The sequence below is a fragment of the Nansenia antarctica genome, assembly GCF_963989245.1.
Source record: "Nansenia antarctica genome assembly, chromosome: 16".
NCBI lineage: Eukaryota > Metazoa > Chordata > Actinopteri > Argentiniformes > Microstomatidae > Nansenia > Nansenia antarctica.
The window spans coordinates 17,323,151-17,344,391 of record NC_137686.1 but is presented as its reverse complement, the minus strand read 5'-3'; the positions used below and the strand labels follow the sequence as shown (position 1 = coordinate 17,344,391).

General features: G+C 38.7%; 1 protein-coding gene across 2 annotated transcripts in view; it reads left to right on the top strand.

Annotated features, from left to right (window-relative positions):
- Positions 1-18,948, top strand: part of LOC308171885 (uncharacterized protein) — a 29,451-nt gene extending 10,503 nt beyond the window's left edge. The window contains exons 23-88 of one of the 2 annotated variants that reach the window (XM_080546794.1): positions 73-162; positions 298-387; positions 954-1,037; positions 1,200-1,289; positions 1,518-1,559; positions 1,910-1,972; positions 2,351-2,419; positions 2,605-2,688; positions 2,815-2,901; positions 3,093-3,161; positions 3,339-3,407; positions 3,600-3,689; positions 3,820-3,909; positions 4,043-4,132; positions 4,343-4,432; positions 4,562-4,642; positions 4,970-5,011; positions 5,107-5,169; positions 5,427-5,495; positions 5,681-5,764; positions 5,891-5,977; positions 6,165-6,233; positions 6,411-6,479; positions 6,667-6,756; positions 6,886-6,975; positions 7,108-7,197; positions 7,399-7,488; positions 7,618-7,698; positions 8,031-8,072; positions 8,168-8,230; positions 8,488-8,556; positions 8,742-8,825; positions 8,952-9,038; positions 9,219-9,287; positions 9,465-9,533; positions 9,726-9,815; positions 9,946-10,035; positions 10,169-10,258; positions 10,470-10,559; positions 10,689-10,769; positions 11,100-11,141; positions 11,237-11,299; positions 11,547-11,615; positions 11,801-11,884; positions 12,011-12,097; positions 12,278-12,346; positions 12,524-12,592; positions 12,750-12,839; positions 12,969-13,058; positions 13,202-13,291; positions 13,503-13,592; positions 13,722-13,802; positions 14,082-14,102; positions 14,423-14,458; positions 14,551-14,577; positions 14,807-14,869; positions 14,988-15,074; positions 15,432-15,515; positions 16,025-16,093; positions 16,432-16,515; positions 16,727-16,816; positions 17,179-17,268; positions 17,621-17,662; positions 17,771-17,818; positions 18,466-18,540; positions 18,625-18,948. In XM_080546794.1, coding sequence (XP_080402920.1) covers positions 73-162; positions 298-387; positions 954-1,037; positions 1,200-1,289; positions 1,518-1,559; positions 1,910-1,972; positions 2,351-2,419; positions 2,605-2,688; positions 2,815-2,901; positions 3,093-3,161; positions 3,339-3,407; positions 3,600-3,689; positions 3,820-3,909; positions 4,043-4,132; positions 4,343-4,432; positions 4,562-4,642; positions 4,970-5,011; positions 5,107-5,169; positions 5,427-5,495; positions 5,681-5,764; positions 5,891-5,977; positions 6,165-6,233; positions 6,411-6,479; positions 6,667-6,756; positions 6,886-6,975; positions 7,108-7,197; positions 7,399-7,488; positions 7,618-7,698; positions 8,031-8,072; positions 8,168-8,230; positions 8,488-8,556; positions 8,742-8,825; positions 8,952-9,038; positions 9,219-9,287; positions 9,465-9,533; positions 9,726-9,815; positions 9,946-10,035; positions 10,169-10,258; positions 10,470-10,559; positions 10,689-10,769; positions 11,100-11,141; positions 11,237-11,299; positions 11,547-11,615; positions 11,801-11,884; positions 12,011-12,097; positions 12,278-12,346; positions 12,524-12,592; positions 12,750-12,839; positions 12,969-13,058; positions 13,202-13,291; positions 13,503-13,592; positions 13,722-13,802; positions 14,082-14,102; positions 14,423-14,458; positions 14,551-14,577; positions 14,807-14,869; positions 14,988-15,074; positions 15,432-15,515; positions 16,025-16,093; positions 16,432-16,515; positions 16,727-16,816; positions 17,179-17,268; positions 17,621-17,662; positions 17,771-17,818; positions 18,466-18,540; positions 18,625-18,674 — 4,916 coding nt within the window. In that variant the 3' untranslated portion in view covers positions 18,675-18,948. The remainder of the gene's footprint in view (positions 1-72; positions 163-297; positions 388-953; positions 1,038-1,199; positions 1,290-1,517; positions 1,560-1,909; positions 1,973-2,350; positions 2,420-2,604; positions 2,689-2,814; positions 2,902-3,092; positions 3,162-3,338; positions 3,408-3,599; positions 3,690-3,819; positions 3,910-4,042; positions 4,133-4,342; positions 4,433-4,561; positions 4,643-4,969; positions 5,012-5,106; positions 5,170-5,426; positions 5,496-5,680; positions 5,765-5,890; positions 5,978-6,164; positions 6,234-6,410; positions 6,480-6,666; positions 6,757-6,885; positions 6,976-7,107; positions 7,198-7,398; positions 7,489-7,617; positions 7,699-8,030; positions 8,073-8,167; positions 8,231-8,487; positions 8,557-8,741; positions 8,826-8,951; positions 9,039-9,218; positions 9,288-9,464; positions 9,534-9,725; positions 9,816-9,945; positions 10,036-10,168; positions 10,259-10,469; positions 10,560-10,688; positions 10,770-11,099; positions 11,142-11,236; positions 11,300-11,546; positions 11,616-11,800; positions 11,885-12,010; positions 12,098-12,277; positions 12,347-12,523; positions 12,593-12,749; positions 12,840-12,968; positions 13,059-13,201; positions 13,292-13,502; positions 13,593-13,721; positions 13,803-14,081; positions 14,103-14,422; positions 14,459-14,550; positions 14,578-14,806; positions 14,870-14,987; positions 15,075-15,431; positions 15,516-16,024; positions 16,094-16,431; positions 16,516-16,726; positions 16,817-17,178; positions 17,269-17,620; positions 17,663-17,770; positions 17,819-18,465; positions 18,541-18,624) is intronic. The other variant, XM_080546795.1, reaches the window with a different exon arrangement.
- Positions 18,949-21,241: the final 2,293 nt, after the last annotated feature.

Sequence of the window (21,241 nt, the reverse complement as noted above, 5' to 3'; positions counted from 1 at the left end):
CTATTAATGAACATACATGTAGCTAACGCCATCCTCTGTCATTGTGTGTCCCAAAACCTTTCTGACCTCTAGATCTGCAGCGGAAGCAAAAGGAAACAAACGAGAAGATGCTTAGCAAATCGAAAGACCTGCAAAACCCAGAGAAACAGACTTTTGAACTTTGTAAGCATAGCTGTATGCATGTTTAAAACTACAGAAATGCTAATGGCAAGTCCTTGTAAACTGAGTACTTTTGACAACAACATCTGTTTTAGCACTCATCCTGTAATTCACTTCTCACTTCATACATCTTTATAGTGAGCGAGGTTACGGCCCTGCAGAGGGAAGTCCTGCGTATATGGAATGAGGTTTCATCTGTCAAAATGTCATCTAGAGACAAAATTAGAGGTGAGTGCAGTCACGTTGATGTTCTCCTATGCTCTCATACCCCTTCCTCACTGTTAAAGGTCCAGTATGAAGATGTAAGGTTTCAATTGTGCTAAATGGCGAAGATCGATTGGTGGCAATCAAGGAATGAGATGCATGATAAAGAATGTTTAGTGAATACAAAAGCAGTCTTCGGGACCAAGCGAAGCGCTTTCTAACATCTGGTGTCGAGGTCAAGCACTGGCCTTTACGTACTCTACCAAGGGTGCACATATTTGGCGCTATTAGAAAACACAGCATATTTAAGTTTGGACATTTTCTGCTTGGCCACAGAGGACAGCAAAGCGCAAAACGACATGCTTCACCTTTGTGGCAAAACGTTGACTTTGCTACAAGAGCCGTATGCAGGGCTGGCCCTAGGACTTTTATGGCCCTAAGCAAGATTTTTAATGCGGCCCCCTCTAGTGGTTGTGGCCCTAAGCGACCGCTTAGTCTATTTATGCCTTGGGCCGGCCCTGGCCGTATCGATACGTTTGACTTGACTTGGCATTGTAATGTGATTTCCTCATCCTGTTCTGGTGTCTCAGAGATGCAGCGGCAGTTGAATGACAAGACCAAGCAAATGGAGAACAATGTTTCACAACTGAGGAAGAACAGCAATGCAGAGCAAAGTGAGTGCAGCAGCCTAAAGAGGGAAGAGTTTCCTTTAAAACTGACCATGATTTCTCTCTCTTATTGAATTTCACAGAAGCGCCTGTCATGACATGATCAAAAAGTAATTCTCTACCTCTGTTTTTTTCCACATTTCATTCAATGAACTTTGCTCCCTTCAGTTTTGCAGACAATTACTGTGCTGACTGAAATGAGAACCATAATAACCGAAGCATCCATTTTCAAAATTGAAAAACCAAGTGAAATTAAAGGTGAGTTTTTCTAAATTTGGACAAAAAGCAATAGGTATCAGCCAATACTGTAGATTTGACTATCAAATTATTTCATTAATTAATTACTTAAAAATATGTATTTATTTATTACTAAAATATAATTCTACCGAATATTACACTCCTCATTCATTTTAGACAGACCCATATCAATTACTTTTGTTTGAACTATGAATGACATTTACAAATAAGTTTGTCTTTGATATGCAGAGCTCCACAATCGTCTTACCCAGAAAGAAAATGAAAATGCAGGTAAGACAGATGTCAATGAAAATATACAGACTGCACTTACATTGTGCCTTATTCTAAAGCGCTTTACAATGGCCTCTCATTCATCCATTCACCCACACACATTCATACACCAATGGCGGCAAGCTACCATGCAAGGTGCCGGCCCGCTAAATGGGGGCAATTTCAGATTCAGTGTCTTGCCCAAGGACACCTCGACACGTGGCCAGCTGGGGATCAAACTGCCGAACTGTCGACCTTGGGATCATTAGACGCCGGCTCTACCTCCTGAGCCCCAGCATTTGTAACATTTGTAACAAGGCATATCAAATTGGGAGAAGCATGAAGATGATGCTTTTATTTTATCTTTTTAGAGCTAAAGAGACAGATCACAGAGAGTAATGCAAAGTGCTCTGATTACGAGAAAATAATTCATGGTAAGACATTGCTCACTATTTTTTCTTTTCATGTCTGATTAAGTGATGTGTGTTGGATAATTAAGGGAGAAGGCTGAATTCAATACTGTATAATGCTGCATTTATGACCTGTCAGAACAAGAAAAACTGAGATTTCAAACTTGGGAACAAGTAGAAAGATGAACTTCCGAGTTGTTATAAATACAGTATCACTCTTTGGGCAGTATGATCTACAGGCACTCTATGTATGCTACAGAATTGCAAATGAACTTGCTAAAATAAAATGTAAGGGATTGACTGTTTTTTGACACAAAGAGACCACACATACAGTATAGGCTGACTATAAATGACTCTTTAATTTACACTATCATACAGTAATTCATGTGTTTCCCTTCACAGAAGTGCAGACTACGCTTGAACAGAAGATGCAAGAATTGGAGAACAAGACCACTGGCATCTCTACACTGAGTGAGTACAGCAGGGCTGTGGTGTAGTGCTCAGGAGTGAGAGAAGGAATGTCCCTCAAAATGACAAACAATGGAGAACCACCTTGGAAACACCTGCTGAACGTTTTAAGAACATTGTTGTTATTATTCTCCAAGTGTCCCCTACTTTCTGTCTTGTTGTTGAGTGTGTTTAACTTGTCATTTCAGCTCTAAGGATCAGTCTGCTGGAGAGATCTATTGAAGATCTGGAGTCACGGATCGCAAAAGAAACAGATACAGAGAAGATAGCTGGTAATAGTGATAGATGTATTTCATCAACCCTCATCAGGATAATGAATTGAACTGTAGTGATATACTGTACTTGTTCAGTGGAGGTTATGCTGTTTGAGCCCTATTTGTGTTTTCCATGTCTCTCAGAACTTCAGAAACAACTGGACAAAATGAAAGAAGAGCTGAGGCTCAAGGACCAACAGCTGAAGAAAGTGTGTGACAACTCTGCTCTGAGTAAGACAAGCAAGCATATTTTACTGAGCTGATTGTGGAATTTCCGTGGCATGAAAATGCTTTCTCTTATTTGAAATAAATAAGTATACAACCTTTTGTCTGATTAATTAAATGATAGTCTTAAGTCATATCTAGATGTGTGTTTTGTATACCTAATAGATACAGGATCATAGTTTTTTCTTTTTTTTCAGTTAAGACTATCCTTGACCTGCAGGGTCAGATTGCCCAACAACAGGACCTGAACTCAGTTGAGATGTCCAGTGAGTAGAGAGTAGGACAAAGCGGTATTAGTAGATTAGTAATGAAGATGGTATGATGTGATCTAGCTAATGACATTCTGTTTATCTTGATCTGGGTTGAGAATTTATTTTTTGCATTTGTGCAGCGTTCATATTATGCTTTGAATAGTGTGTCAATGTTCTTCATCATGCTTACAGATCTACAGAAAGAACTGATTGGTGCGTTCATTGAACTTGATGACAGCAAAAATGACAACGTTAAATTGGGTGAGTTTTGGAGTTAAAACAGTACAGTCCTCCATGAATTACAGATTGTAGCTTTAATTTACCATGATGCACTCAGGCTTTCCTATTTCCAAGCCTTAATATTCAGTCTTTTAGGCAGACTATGGTGTTCTCAATGTACAGCAAGGTGTCAATTGGGTTTGTTCTAATGTACTGTACTTGCCCTTGTTGTAGTTCTGCAGATCACCTATCTAACGGAACAAGTTACACAACTGGAGAGATGGATAGCACTTGTCAATAAGGTTTCTACTGCCAAGATCACTGGTGAGTTCAGAACATTTAGTTCACATTATTACTGCAGTGCATATACATGGAACACAGTCAAATGAATACAAAGGAAAGGTATAAACTGTATTTGAAACACAAAATGAACAACTGTAATATGTCTCTACAGATCTTCAGGGGCAACTGGAGACAAAGATCCAGCAGCAGAGAAACTTGACTGCACAGATCTCAGCACAGGGAACAGATATCTCTGACCTGAGTGAGTGCAGCCAGGGAACACTTTGTGGTGTTGAGACTGACCATCTACCTTTTTCTATGATTCCCATCAACCACAATCTGAGAAGCATCCTTTCTGCTGAATTAAAAACTTTTCTCTCACCTTTTGTTTTCAGCTGATAAGTTAGAAAGACTGCAAGATGAGGTGAAAACTTTAGAGGACATGTTGAAAATCGTCAAAGAGGAAACCGACAAAGAAATATCTGGTAAGTTAGATTCTTACCTCTCTTTAAGCAACCTCTTGCTTTTGTAATATTGTATACTTTGCGATATCTAGTAGGATTTTTTTTTTTAATCACTCAAGCATATCTGTTTTTGTGTAATGTTATTCAGTGGAGATGCTTGACTAAACCTTGATGCTTTTCAAAAGGCATCTTGGTTCTCTGTTTCACTGGTTCTATCCTTTTTGCCCTCAGAACTGAAGAGGCGACAGGAAGACTTGGAAACTGAACTTGAGGACAAGACTAAAGAGCTGAAAGAAAAGGATCAGGAGAATAGTGATCTGAGTAAGTGGGACACCGTTGTCATATTTTCCAGGAGTGATTTATATTACGTATTGACCTAATTTTTATCTGACAATATGCTATGTATGAAATTATATACTTTTAAAGGTCTATTTGTTGTTGTTTTCTCAGAATTGAAGATCATCTTTCTCAATAATCAATTGTTGAACTATCAAGCGGAGGAGAGTGAAAAGACCAAAACCAAAATGGATGGTATGTATACATGTTGTACAGTATGTTCACCCTATGGTTTGACTTAGCAGGTTATTCAATGGTACCTTTTGCCCTCTTTACGAAACATGGTCTCTTGTCCATGTCTTCACCGTTACATTATCATCACTTAATTCTGTTTTGTCTGTCTCTCCTTCTATCTCTGAGTTGACTCAATATTCTCTGTGTTTCCGTGTAATCTTTTGAACTGCTGTGACCCATTCCCATAGACTAGTGTCTTTTCCTCAAAATGTTAATTAAGTTTTCTTTTAAGCAGCTTTTTTAAAAATTAATATTGTGATGTCATTAATTCTTCTCTATCCATTTCAGATCTAGAGTCTCAGCTCACGAAAACAAAGGAGGAGAATGAAGGTAAGATATTGAACTGTGATTAAAGCTATTGAAACACATGCTGAAATAATACAGATACTGACTGAATAAATGATTCTTCCCTCTCTTCATCTCAGAGCTGAAGAAAACATTGAAAGAGAAAGATACAGAATGCTCTGGAGTGTCTGTGAAATATGAAGGTGAGATCTTTCTGTCAAGGTTCAATCTTGTCTGATAACAGAATCAATGATAATTGAAGCTTTTTGAGGCTTTTTTATGTCTTTTTTAAAAACATTTTTACATTAGTTGGGATGCGTAAATTCACCTTTAAATATAATGTAATGTGAATGTGTCATAATGACAGGATGAGGCCAAAATTATTCCGATTTTTGATGAAAGTAATCTTTAGTGTAGTATGTTCTGTATCATACAGTGTTTCATGTGTTTCCCTTCACAGAAGTGCAGACTACGCTTGAACAGAAGATGCAAGAATTGGAGAACAAGACCACTGGCATCTCTACACTGAGTGAGTACAGCAGGGCTGTGGTGTAGTGCTCAGGAGTGAGAGAAGAAATGTCCCTCAAAATGACAAACAATGGAGAACCACCTTGGAAACAACTGCTGAACATTTTAAGAACATTGTTCTTATTATTCTCCAAGTATCACCTACTTTCTGTCTTGTTGTTGAGTGTGTTTAACTTGTCATTTCAGCTCTAAGGATCAGTCTGCTGGAGAGATCTATTCAAGATCTGGAGTCACGGATCGCAAAAGAAACAGATACAGAGAAGATAGCTGGTAATAGTGATAGATGTATTTCATCAACCCTCATCAGGATGATGAATTGAACTGTAGTGATATACTGTACTTGTTCAGTGGAGGTTATGCTGTTTGAGCCCTACTTTTGTTTTCCATGTCTCTCAGAACTTCAGAAACAACTGGACAAAATGAAAGAAGAGCTGAGGCTCAAGGACGAACAGCTGAAGAAAGGGTGTGACAACTCTGCTCTGAGTAAGACAAGCAAGCAGTTTTTTACTGATTGTGGAATTTCCGTGGCATGAAAATGCTTTCTCTTATTTGAATTAAATAAGTATACAACCTTTTGACTGATTAATTAAATGATAGTCTTAAGTCATATCTAGATGTGTGTTTTGTATACCTATTAGGTACAGGATCATACTTTTTTCTTTTTTTTCAGTTAAGACTATCCTTGACCTGCAGGGTCAGATTGCCCAACAACAGGACCGGAACTCAGTTGAGATGGCCAGTGAGTAGAGAGTAGGACAAAGTGGTATTAGTAGATTAGTAATGAAGATGGTATGATGTGATCTAGCTAATGACATTCTGTTTATCTTGATCTGGGTTGAGAAGTTATGTTTTGCATTTGTTCAGCATTAATGTTATGTTTTGAATACTATGTCAATGTTTTTCATCATGCTTACAGATCTGCAGGAACGACTGACTGGTGCGTTCAATGATCTTGATGACAGCAAAAATGACAACGTTAAATTGGGTGAGTTTTGGAGTTAAAGCAGTACAGTCCTTCATGAATTACAGATTGTAGCTTTAATTTACCATGATGCACTCAGGTTTTCTTATTTTCAAGTCTTAATATTTTTTAGGCAGACTCTGGTGTTCTTAATATACAGTAAGGTGTCGATTTGGTTTGTTCTAATGTACTGTACTTGCCCTTGTTGTAGTTCTGCAGATCACCTATCTAACGGATCAAATTACACAACTGGAGAGATGGATAGCACTTCTCAATAAGACTTCTACTGCCAAGATCACTGGTGAGTTCAGAACATTCGTTCACATTATTACTGCAGTGCATATACATGGAACACAGTCAAATGAATACAAAGGAAAGGTATAAACTGTATTTGAAACACAAAATGAACAACTGTAATATGTCTCTACAGATCTTCAGGGGCAACTGGAGACAAAGATCCAGCAGCAGAGAAACTTGACTGCACAGATCTCAGCACAGGGAACAGATATCTCTGACCTGAGTGAGTGCAGCCAGGGAACACTTTGTGGTGTTGAGACTGGCCATCTACCTTTTTCTATGATTCCCATCAACCACAATCTGAGAAGCATCCTTTCTGCTGAATTAAAAACTTTCTCTCACCTTTTGTTTTCAGCTGATAAGTTAGAAAGACTGCAAGATAAGGTGAAAACTTTAGAGGACATGTTGAAAATCGTCAAAGAGGAAACCAACAAAGAAATATCTGGTAAGTGATATTATTACCTCTCTTTAAACAACCTGGTGCTATTTTAATATTGTATACTTTGCCATATCTAGTAGGAATAAACACTGAAGCAGAACTATTTTTGTGTAATGTTATTCAGTGGAGATGCTTGACTAAACCTTGATGCTTTTCAAAAGGCATCTTGGTTCTCTGTTTCACTGGTTCTATCCTTTTTGCCCTCAGATCTGAAGAGGCGACAGGAAGACTTGGAAACTGAACTTGAGGACAAGACTAAAGAGCTGAAAGAAAAGGATCAGGAGAATAGTGATCTGAGTAAGTGGGACACTGTTGTCATATTTTCCAGGAGTGATTTATATTACGTATTGACCTAATTTTTATCTGACAATATGCAATGTATGAAATTATATACTTTTAAAGGTCTATTTGTTGTTGTCTTCTCAGAATTGAAGATCATTTTTCTCAATAATCAATTGATGAACTATCAAGCGGAGGAGAGTGAAAAGACCAAAACCAAAATGGATGGTATGTATACATGTTGTACAGTATGTTCACCCTATGGTTTCACTTAGCAGGTTATTCAAATTTACTTTTTCCCTCTTTACTAAACATGGTCTGTTATCCATGTCTTCACCGTTACATAATCATCACTTAATTCTGTTTTGTCTGTCTCTCCTTCTATCTCTGAGTTGACTCAATATTCTCTGTGTTTCCGTGTCATCTTTTGAACTGATGTGACCCATTCCCATAGACTTGTGTCTTTTCCTCAAAATGTTCATTCAGTTTTCTTTTAAGAAGTAGCTTTATTTATTTATTAATATTGTGACGTCATTCTAATTCTTCTCTATCCATTTCAGATCTAGAGTCTCAGCTCACGAAAACAAAGGAGGAGAATGAAGGTAAGATATTGAACTGTGATTAAAGCTATTGAAACACATGCTGAAATAATACAGATTCTGACTGAATAAATGATTCTTCCCTCTCTTCATCTCAGAGCTGAAGAAAACATTGAAAGAGAAAGATACAGAATGCTCTGGAGTGTCTGTGAAATATGAAGGTGAGATCTTTCTGTCAAGGTTCAATCTTGTCTGATAACACAATCAATGATAATTGAAGCTTTTTGAGGCTTTTTTATGTCTTTTTTAAAAACATTTTTACTTTAGTTGGGATGTGTAAAGTCACCTTTAAATATACTGTAATGTGAATGTGTCATAATGACAGGATGAGGCCAAATTTATTCCGATTTTTGATGAAAGCATTCTTTAGTGTAGTATGTTCTGTATCATACAGTGTTTCATGTGTTTCCCTTCACAGAAGTGCAGACTACGCTTGAACAGAAGATGCAAGAATTGGAGAACAAGACCACTGGCATCTCTACACTGAGTGAGTACAGCAGGGCTGTGGTGTAGTGCTCAGGAGTGAGAGAAGAGATGTCCCTCAAAATGACAAACTATGGAGAACCACCTTGGAAACACCTGCTGAACATTTTAAGAACATTGTTCTTATTATTCTCCAAGTATCACCTACTTTCTGTCTTGTTGTTGAGTGTGTTTAACTTGTCATTTCAGCTCTAAGGATCAGTCTGCTGGAGAGATCTATTGAAGATCTGGAGTCACGGATCGCAAAAGAAACAGATACAGAGAAGATAGCTGGTAATAGTGATAGATGTATTTCATCAACCCTCATCAGGATGATGAATTGAACTGTAGTGATATACTGTACTTGCTCAGTGGAGGTTATGCTGTTTGAGCCCTATTTGTGTTTTCCATGTCTCTCAGAACTTCAGAAACAACTGGACAAAATGAAAGAAGAGCTGAGGCTCAAGGACGAACAGCTGAAGAAAGTGTGTGACAACTCTGCTCTGAGTAAGACAAGCAAGCATTTTTTACTGAGCTGATTGTGGAATTTCCGTGGCATGAAAATGCTTTCTCTTATTTGAATTAAATAAATAAACAACCTTTTTACTGATGAGTCTTAAGTCATATCTAGATGTGTGTTTTGTATACCTATCAGATACAAGATCATACTTTTTTCTTTTTTTTCAGTTAAGACTATCCTTGACCTGCAGGGTCAGATTGCCCAACAACAGGACCGGAACTCAGTTGAGATGGCCAGTGAGTAGAGAGTAGGACAAAGTGGTATTAGCACATTAGTAATGAAGATGGTATGATGTGATCTAGCTAATGACTTTCTGTTTATCTTGATCTGGGTTGAGAAGTTATGTTTTGCATTTGTTCAGCGTTCATGTTCTGCTTTGAATAGTGTGTCAATATTCTTCATCATGCTTACAGATCTGCAGGAACGACTGACTGGTGCGTTCAATGATCTTGATGACAGCAAAAATGACAATGTTAAATTGGGTGAGTTTTGGAGTTAAAACAGTACAGTCCTCCATGAATTACAGATTGTAGCTTTAATTTACCATGATGCACTCAGGTTTTCCTATTTCCAAGCCTTAATATTCAGTCATTTAGGCAGACTATGGTGTTCTCAATGTACAGTAAGGTGTCAATTGGGTTTGTTCTAATGTACTGTACTTGCCCTTGTTGTAGTTCTGCAGATCACCTATCTAACGGAACAAATTACACAACTGGAGAGATGGATAGCACTTGTCAATAAGACTTCTACTACCAAGATCACTGGTGAGTTCAGAACATTTAGTTCACATTATTACTGCAGTGCATATACATGGAACACAGTCAAATGAATACAAAGGAAAGGTATAAACTGTATTTGAAACACAAAATGAACAACTGTAATATGTCTCTACAGATCTTGAGGGGCAACTGGAGACAAAGATCCAGCAGCAGAGAAACTTGACTGCACAGATCTCAGCACAGGGAACAGATATCTCTGACCTGAGTGAGTGCAGCCAGGGAACACTTTGTGGTGTTGAGACTGACCATCTACCTTTTTCTATGATTCCCATCAACCACAATCTGAGAAGCATCCTTTCTGCTGAATTAAAAACGTTTCTCTCACCTTTTGTTTTCAGCTGATAAGTTAGAAAGACTGCAAGATAAGGTGAAAACTTTAGAGGACATGTTGAAAATCGTCAAAGAGGAAACCGACAAAGAAATATCTGGTAAGTTAGATTCTTACCTCTCTTTAAGCAACCTGTTGCTTTTGTAATATTGTATACTTTGCGATATCTAGTAGGATTTTTTTTTTTTAATCACTCAAGCATATCTGTTTTTGTGTAATGTTATTCAGTGGAGATGCTTGACTAAACCTTGATGCTTTTCAAAAGGCATGTTGGTTCTCTGTTTCACTGGTTCAGTCCTTTTTGCCCTCAGAACTGAAGAGGCGACAGGAAGACTTGGAAACTGAACTTGAGGACAAGACTAAAGAGCTGAAAGAAAAGGATCAGGAGAATAGTGATCTGAGTAAGTGGGACACCGTTGTCATATTTTCCAGGAGTGATTTATATTACGTATTGACCTAATTTTTATCTGACAATATGCTATGTATGAAATTATATACTTTTAAAGGTCGATTTGTTGTTGTCTTCTCAGAATTGAAGATCATTTTTCTCAATAATCAATTGATGAACTATCAAGCGGAGGAGAGTGAAAAGACCAAAACCCAAATGGATGGTATGTATACATGTTGTACAGTATGTTCACCCTATGGTTTGACTTAGCAGGTTATTCAAATTAACTTTTTCCCTCTTTACTAAACATGGTCTGTTGTCCATGTCTTCACCGTTACATAATCATCACTTAATTCTGTTTTGTCTGTCTCTCCTTCTATCTCTGAGTTGACTCAATATTCTCTGTGTTTCCGTGTCATCTTTTGAACTGCTGTGACCCATTCCCATAGACTTGTGTCTTTTCCTCAAAATGTTCATTCAGTTTTCTTTTAAGAAGTAGCTTTTTTTATTTATTAATATTGTGATGTCATTAATTCTTATCTATCCATTTCAGATCTAGAGTCTCAGCTCACGAAAACAAAGGAGGAGAATGAAGGTAAGATATTGAACTGTGGTTAAAGCTATTGAAACACATGCTGAAATAATACAGATTCTGACTGAATAAATTATTCTTCCCCCTCTTCAACTCAGAGCTGAAGAAAACATTGAAAGAGAAAGATACAGAATGCTCTGGAGTGTCTGTGAAATATGAAGGTGAGATCTTTCTGTCAAGGTTCAATCTTGTCTGATAACACAATCAATGATAATTGAAGCTTTTTTCTGTCTTTTTAAAAAACATTTTTACTTTAGTTAGGATGTGTAAATTCACCTTTAAATATAATGTAATGTGAATGTGTCATAATGACAGGATGAGGCCAAATTTATTCAGATTTTTGATGAAAGTATTCTTTAGTATAGTATGTTCTGTATCATACAGCATTTAATGTGTTTCCCTTCACAGAAGTGCAGACTACGCTTGAACAGAAGATGCAAGAATTGGAGAACAAGACCACTGGCATCTCTACACTGAGTGAGTACAGCAGGGCTGTGGTGTAGTGCTCAGGAGTGAGAGAAGAAATGTCCCTCAAAATGACAAACAATGGAGAACCACCTTGGAAACACCTGCTGAACATTTTAAGAACATTGTTGTTATTATTCTCCAAGTGTCACCTACTTTCTGTCTTGTTGTTGAGTGTGTTTAACTTGTCATTTCAGCTCTAAGGATCAGTCTGCTGGAGAGATCTATTCAAGATCTGGAGTCACGGATCGCAAAAGAAACAGATACAGAGAAGATAGCTGGTAATAGTGATAGATGTATTTCATCAACCCTCATCAGGATGATGAATTGAACTGTAGTGTTATACTGTACTTGTTCAGTGGAGGTTATGATGTTTGAGCCCTATTTGTGTTTTCCATGTCTCTCAGAACTTCAGAAACAACTGGACAAAATGAAAGAAGAGCTGAGGCTCAAGGACGAACAGCTGAAGAAAGTGTGTGACAACTCTGCTCTGAGTAAGACAAGCAAGCATTTTTTACTGAGCTGATTGTGGAATTTCCGTGGCATGAAAATGTTTTCTCTTATTTGAATTAAATAAGTATACAACCTTTTTACTGATGAGTCTTAAGTCATATCTAAATGTGTGTTTCGTATACCTATCAGATACAAGATCATACTTTTTTCTTTTTTTTCAGTTAAGACGATCCTTGACCTGCAGGGTCAGATTGCCCAACAACAGGACCGGAACTCAGTTGAGATGGCCAGTGAGTAGAGAGTAGGACAAAGCAGTATTAGTAGATTAGTAATGAAGATGGTATGATGTGATCTAGCTAATGACTTTCTGTTTATCTTAATCTGGGTTGAGAAGTATTGTTTTGCATTTGTTCAGCGTTCATGTTCTGCTTTGAATACTGTGTCAATGTTCTTCATCATGCTTACAGATCTGCAGGAACGACTGACTGGTGCGTTCAATGATCTTGATGACAGCAAAAATGACAACGTTAAATTGGGTGAGTTTTGGAGTTAAAACAGTACAGTCCTCCATGAATTACAGATTGTAGCTTTAATTGACCATGATGCACTCAGGTTTTCCTATTGCCAAGTCTTAATATTTTTTAGGCATACTTTAGACTTTGTTTTAATGTACTGTACTTGCCCTTGTTGTAGTTCTGCAGATCACCTATCTAACAGATCAAATTACACAACTGGAGAGATGGATAGCACTTCTCAATAAGACTTCTACTGCCAAGATCACTGGTGAGTTCAGAACATTCGTTCACATTATTACTGCAGTGCATATACATGGAACACAGTCAAATGAATACAAAGGAAAGGTATAAACTGTATTTGAAACACAAAATGAACAACTGTAATATGTCTCTACAGATCTTCAGGGGCAACTGGAGACAAAGATCCAGCAGCAGAGAAACTTGACTGCACAGATCTCAGCACAGGGAACAGATATCTCTGACCTGAGTGAGTGCAGCCATCTGCTTAAAGGGAACACTTTGTGGTGTTGAGACTGACCATCTACCTTTTTCTATGATTCCCATTAACCACAATCTGAGAAGCATCCTTTCTGCTTAATTAAAAACTTTTCTCTCACCTTTTGTTTTCAGCTGATGAGTTAAAAAGATTGCAAGATAAGGTGAAAACTTTAGAGGACATGTTGAAAATCCTCAAAGAGGAAACTAACAAAGAACAATCTGGTAAGTGAGATTATTACCTCTCTTTAAGCAACCTGGTGCTATTGTAATATTGTATACTTTGCCATATCTAGTACGAATACATTTTTTTTTGCACTCAACCAGATGTGTTTTTGTGTAATGTTATTCAGTGGAGATGCTTGACTAAACCTTGATGCTTTTCAAAAGGCATCTTGGTTCTCTGTTTCACTGGTTCTATCCTTTTTGCCCTCAGAGCTGAAGAGGCGGCAGGAAGACTTGGAAACTGAACTTGAGGACAAGACTAAAGAGCTGAAAGAAAAGGATCAGGAGAATAGTGATCTGAGTAAGTGAGACACTTTTGTCATATTTTTCAAGGGTGACTTATATTACGTATTGACCTCATTTGTATCTGACAATATGCTATGTATGAAATTATATACTTTTAAAGGTCGATTTGTTGTTGCCTTCTCAGAATTGAAGATCATCTTTCTCAATAATCAATTGATAAACTATCAATTCGAGGAGAGTGAAAAGACCAAAACCAAAATCGATGGTATGTATAAACGTTGTACAGTACCCTCTTTACTAAACATGGTCTCTTGTCCATGTCTTCACCGTCACATAATCATCACTTAGTTCTATTTTGTCTGCAGAGACGAAAGAATGAAGGTAAGATATTAAGAACTGTGATTAAAGCTATTGAAACACAGGCTGAAGTAATCTCAGAGCTGATGAAAATATTGAAAGAGAAAGATACAGAATAAAGGTACAGAGAGCTATAACATCATGGGATACAGTACTCATCAACATCTGTCCTTGCTTTTCTCCACAGGTCTCAAGCAAGAGATTGAAGGTAATTGATGTTCCTATGACCCAAAACTACAGCCAGAGATGAATTTGCATATAATATAATATATAATGATGATCATATGTACAGTGATTGTCATATTATACAGATATTAGGTCCTATTAACATGGTGTATTTGCAGGACAATATTACATGATGAAAACTCCATAATGGAGTTCATTTTTCACAGATATCCAGGAACTTAATCCATTCCATTTTGTTGAGATGTATTGGCATGAATTAACCATGTTGTCATACAGATTTGTTGAACAAAGACGTTGATTAGAAAGTGTATCAGACGCTGAGTTTTGTCTTCTCCATCTTAGAGCTGCAGAAGCGCTTGTCAGCTGAGGGATGTGAAGGTAAGATGAAGATTCATCTCTTCTCCACAATCTTGAAATCATTTTGTCTATGACAAACAAATCAGTGATGGATTTCTGCGTGTGTCTCTCAGGTGGAACCACCAATAGTACTAAAACAAGTAAGTAATGTCATATCACGGCAGTTTGAGACGTACAAAGTTTGTTGTCATGCTACACCTGCTCCACGTGTAATGGCATACAGTGGGGTGTTGGATTCTAATTCACAATCTATACTCTTCAAGAACACAACAGTATGCCTGCAATGTATAGATGAGTAGCCTACGCTTAAAATCATCCCTCAGATCCTAGAATGCCATTGTTTAATTTTTTGTCCTTATGTCATTTCAGTTTTTAAGCTTGTTGTGCTTCAAACGAATGACCATATCAGCACAGATTCAGAGAGTATTGCTGGTGAGTTTATCTATCTAACGATCTATCCATCCATCCATTTCATCTATCTATCTATCTATCTATCTACCTACTTGAACCCGCCATTTCTGATATTCTTCATCCCCTTCATTGTCTTCAGAGCTGCAGAGACGACTTATGGAGATGAACAATCATATTTTCTCTCAGAAACACCAACTAATAGAAAACCTTCATAACGCAAATCTGAGTAAGTGTACTACACTATAATGTATAGCAGTGAAACAAGACAGACATAATACATCATGTACTGTGCAATGAGTATAGAAATTGTTATGATTCCAATTCATATTGCATATCTATGTTTTTGTTGCTGACAAAATAAAAGCAAAGGTTTAAATCAGGTAAATGTATTAACGTGCAATGTAATGAATTAATTTTATTTTAGTTATTCAAAGACAATGAACAGTAGAGACTTCTTGTACATGCTTATTTGCACTACTCGAAAACTGTTCTTACATTTTCAATGGCAGATTTAGACCATGTAGTTATATTACTGTATGTCAAGTTTATTTGACATGTGATTACTTGTTTGTTTATTGTTCAGTCCTTCAGATCATTGGGCTGCAGAATGAGATCTGGGGGCTGCAGAATGGAGCTCCTGGTCCCACTGTCTCACAGAGCATCGCTGGTGAGGAAACCATCACAGCTACATCAAGCTGAACTTAGAATTCTTTTGATTTCATTAGAAAATAAATAAGAATACAGAAAAACAGAGAATGAGAAAACAAATGAGTTATAAATTTAACTTGGAGTGCGTTCCGTTTGTACAGTTAATAACAGTTTCCTGACAATTTGCTAAAACTCTGTTCTGTATCGGAATTAAAGTTGGCTATTTTATGTGGAATTCATAGACTGGCCTGCGCTGCAAAAAGTTAACTCTCAAAAACCAAAAAGCAATAAAATGGGAGAAAATTACTTAAAATAAGCAACATTATCTGCCAACAGAACAGAACATTTTCACTTGACAATATTTTTTTAAACGTAAAAGATATCTTAAAGCTAGTGCAGTCAGACAAAAAAAAGAAAGAAAAAAAGCATATATTTCATCGTACTTAGATTTACTTTTTGCAGTGTGTGTAGACCTGTCCAGACAAGTCATCGTGTTTTCAAATCATGTAATATCCTGAATACACACAGATCTGCAAAGGCTACTGAACGTCAAGCTCTCTGACGTGGAGAAATGGAGCAATGACGACTCAAAACTGGGTGAGTTAGTCCATCATTCAAACTGGGTGAGTTAGTCCATCATTCAAACTGGGTGAGTTAGTCCATCATTCAAACTGGGTGAGTTAGTCCATCATTCAAACTGGGTGAGTTAGTCCATCATTCAAATTGGGTGAGTTAGTCCATCATTCAGACTGGGTGAGTTAGTCCATCATTCAAACTGGGTGAGTTAGTCCATCATTCAGACTGGGTGAGTTAGTCCATCATTCAAAGTGTTCTCTTGTGAACACTGACTGCTGAGTTCTCTTGTGAACACTGACTGCTGAGTTCTCTTGTGAACACTGACTGCTGAATTCAGATCTTCTCCCTTCTCTTTTCAGTTCTGAGGATCATGGTATTGCAGAGTGAAATACTGGAGCTCAGGAGAATGACAGAAAGTGGTCTCACTGCTACCAGTGTTACAGGTATGGTTGTAGTGTTGGCTGGTGGAGGTAGAAATCGGATGACGGGCATGTCGTGTTTGATACCATTCCTCATTTTATTCGATGCATTACAATGAGCCTGTCCTCCGATTTCTCCACCAGCCTCCCCTGTATGGTACCGTACCATCTACTGTATCTCACTATGTCACCCCACCCTCAAACCTCCCCAAACCTTTCTTCCACTCTTTTTCAGAGCTGAAGAGGCAACTGGCGATCAAGGAAACAGAAGTTGAGGAAAAGAATAAGGAGCTGAGAGAAATGGATCCCAGTAATACACAACTGCGTAAGTAAGGTTGCCTTGAGTAGTCATACATGAAGTTATGTCGGAAGTGCTTCATAGAATGATAGATTTCAACTATTAACAGAATGTTCGAAGAGCTAGCTGAAGTACATGGCTGTAGCCCAGCCAAACTGTGGTCCTATGTGGCTAGTGGTCCTCTGTGGCTCAGTTGGTAGAGCATGGCGCTAACAACACTTAGGTTATGGGTTCGATTCCCGCTGGGACCATATATACTGAAATGTATGCACTCACTGCAATGTAAGTCGCTTTGGATAAAAGCGTCAGCTAAATGGCATACAGTATATACAAACTGAAGCTTTTTCAGAAGACATTGCTCAGTGTTTTCTCTTCTCCCTCTCTCTCAGTTCTCAGGATCATTGAGCTGCAAAGTGACATGAGGATATTACAGAATGAGGGCTTTGACTACAGACAGATGGCAGCAGCTAAGAATACTGGTGAGTGCTTTAACATGTCACAATACGTTTCTGTGTAACTGTAGTCAGTTTTCAGTAATCACCTCTCAATCTTTACTCTCCACCCTTCCCTATAACCTTGACCTTTAAACTGGTATCCCGTTTTTATATATTGGTATTTTAAATATGGTTTTTATCTGTGTGTATTTTGTCTTTGTGTTGCACCAGTCTGGGTAGGACATACATGTTGACTGACTTGTGTACAGTACATAAGAGCCCTTGCCCATTCTGAATAGGAGCTGGAATGCCTGAGGGAGTGAGGGGGTGGGAGGAGTGGTGGGTCATTGAGTCAATGTCATTGAGTGTTGGTGATGTATTGTTTTGCCCCCTGCAGAGCACCAGGAACAACTCCAAACCAAGGATGCCAGGATTAGAGGTGAGATGTGCCACTGAAATGTACATTTCAACAACCGGTTCATACATTTGTAGTGACTATGTTTGTTATAATCCATTTTATCTTCCATTGTTTTCGCCCCCTCCTCAGACCTGGAAGCAGAGTCCTGTAGCACTCAAGAGCCGGGGACAAGCCAAAGTAAGGGGGATCACTATCACTCTTTCTACTCTGTCAGTGAAACCAGGAAACATCCTCCAGGAAACTAAGGGACAGGAATCAATCGATCAGATTGATTGATTGATTTTTTTCTTTATTTCTTTACACTTTATAGGAACAAACAAGAGGTAATAAGTACAGGGAGTTAAAAACAGGAATGAGACATCCAGTGTCTACTATACAAATAAAAATAAATTCTCTTCTAGCACAGCGACTGCCAATGGCCTGAGCTAGATTATTTTTCCTGCTACGACTGGTTGATTGATGATTCACTTACTTAGTCAAATGTATTGATTGCAAGTCGCTTTGGAATAAGGTGTGTGCTAAATGGCAAACATGTATATGTAAATGTCTGTAAATGACCTCTGTGGATTTTGGGGGTTCTGGGTTCTGGGTTCAAATTATAATAATATTGACACAAATTCGGACAGGCTTATTGATAAGGGTCTATAACATTGATACTCTATGTATCCTATTGAACTGGTGTTATTTAGTTACGGTTAATGTTTGTATTTAAGAAGTTCAGGTCCACCTGATAAATGGTAGACATGGAACTGAAATGTATTATGACCTACTTCAGAGGTTGGTTGAATTTGAATTTATTACTTTTCATTTCATTTCTACGTCAGATCAGAGACCTGGAGATCAAAAGAAGATGGTTGCTCTTATGCAGGAGAACATCAGGCTCCAGAGTGAAAATGATGGTGAGAGGGTCTAACACAAATGTAGATCATGTTAAATTGATTTCATGATTTATGTATTTATTTTGGCCATTCCTTCTAATCCAGAGTTGCGAAGGAGAAATGGAGGAACTGAACAAAGACGTAAGGGTCGCTAAACTCCCCCCCCCCCCCCCCACCCCCACAGTATGGGGCACATGGTGGCGTAGCACACGAAGGCGTCAGCCATGTAATCGTCCGTCAACATATCCTGCATTCATCCCTCCTCTCTCACCCATCCTTCCTGTCGATCTCTACTGTCCATCCCAATAAAGCAGAAATGCCCTGACATTTTTTATTTTATTTTAAGAAAGTATAATATTTTGGTAGTATTTTGCGAATATCAACATTAATAATCAATGCTGTGTATTTTCATTAAACACTGAATGAAATTAAAAGTTTTATTTTATTGACACCTACAAAACAGTTTGTTTCAAACTTTATATGGTGTTATGGCTGAAGGTGTCCCTAGAAATCTAGGGGACTAGACATAAGATTGTAATAATAAGCCCTCGTACCTACACACAACACACAGTAAACAAAACATCTACTTCTAAACAAACAGGGATTCCCCACTACCTTAGGTTGTCCGGTCTGTGGCAGGGCGGAAGGGGAAAACGAAACAAAGGGAAACCTCAGTCTCACCGCCCTGCCTGACAAGGTCAACAAAAGTTACATATTTCCAAGGGGAGAAAACAAACACAAACTAACCCCATAACAAAAGAGACAAGAGGAAATAAAATGAATACCAGTTAACAGCAACAAAAAAAACTAAATGTAGGCAGTGTTGAGGTGGCAACATATTCCCACAATCTGTAAAGGAGTTGGAGGACATCAGCCGCAGCCACATCAATATCAGCAGCAGCCGGCACCACAGCCAGCATCAGACAGTCACAGGGGCAATGCAGGGAAAAACACATGTGACTAGGAGCAGGCCATCAGTAAGATATGGGAACAGCCCAAGCAGTGGTCACTTGCCTGGAGCCACCCCATATAATATATTAGGGGAAGGCACAGATGATATGATAGTTGACACCCAACCACAGGTGCAGGGTAGGACCCCAGGAAAACCACATGTTTCCCCTTGGGAAAACCGCAGCCATGACTCCTGCAACATACCGCAGGCAGAGCAGAGGCAGGAAAATGTATGAGGCAGCAAAGATAACAATGGAAGTTCAAACTCCCCAAAAGGATCAGCAATAAAGGTCTAGACATTCTAACAGGTATCACACCTAGGGCCCTATTATGCACTTCTTAACTTGCCGTCTTAAGTCTTAATTAAGACGCACCGCCAGGTTAAGACCTACCGCCACCCTTATTATGCGCTTCATACGCGCTACTGCTATTATGCAGGTGTCGCTAGGCGCCCACACATAAGACGTAAGACTCCCGTGCATATATTACTCATTGTGGGAGTGTTCATATGTTAATGAAGTGCGCTAGGCGCCCCTGCTATTATGCGATCTGACTTTGCGCCTAGCGCTAAGAAGTGGTTTGAAAAGTTCTTAGGCGCTAGACTTCATGCACGTTTTGAAACACGAGCGCGCCTCCGCGGTTTGCGCATGCGCGCCGACCGACTTCTTTAGACTTATGACTTAACGCAGCCGGTTCTTAAAGGGAATGGCACCTGGCACACTGATTGGGTTGATTGAGAAGACGCCCAAAACACACCCATGACTAATTTCTGGGCTTAGCGCCGGGTCTTAGGCGCCCACTACCGCACGCATAATAGCAAAGTGGCCTTGACCACGCCTCCACGTCTTAAGTTTAGATCTACCGCCTCGTCTTATTGCTTAAGACTTATGAAGTGCATAATAGGGCCCCTAGTAGCTAGGGCCTAGAACAATCCAAACGGTTTGAGACAAAAGGCAAAAACAAAGCTTAAGGACAAAACTATAAAGGTGTACTACTGCCTTCGCTTGGCAGTCCTCCCCGAACCCAGAAAGAGAAAACCTGAACCCCACCACAGCGCTTCAACTCCTCTGCGATAGTGAACAAGCCTCAAACACAAGGTAAGACCCCTTGTGATGCCACACAGTGAATGAGCGTTCTCAGAAGACCCACACAGGTCCAGAGACGGACAGAAAAACATGACAGTCTCAACAGCGAAGAGAACAAGTCCCAACAAAGGCGTCAAAAATGAAATAGTTTTCAAGGTGTTCAAACAGCCTGTTAATACTAGAGAGGGCAGAACAATTTAATCTCCCATCCAAAACAGTAAATTGCAGCAATACCATCTAGTCAAACACACAAAGGCAAAAGGGAACACATCTCCAAAACTGCAACACTTAGCAACACCAAAACACCCTCATTACAGAGAGCTACAATTAATCACGAAACCCACAACAGTAGTTTACCTAAAATTGAGTAGGCCTATAATATGCACACCAGTAGTAGAAACTGTTATTTTACAAAGCACCGTAGAACAGCGCATGCACAAAAACTATTTAACATTGCTTCAAAAACACTGTCAGTATGCAAGATGGACCTTTCAACAAAAACACTCTTGATTCTTGATGTCTTACTAGAAAAAAGGGAGAGAAAAGAGACTGACTCAAACAAAAAAAACACACCCAGCTAAATATCCTACAGGCTACACACCAAGACATGGTCAATAAAATCCTTAATTGTTACCCAGCAACTACAAACTTGACAAAACAGTGATACCATAACCACAATACAACCA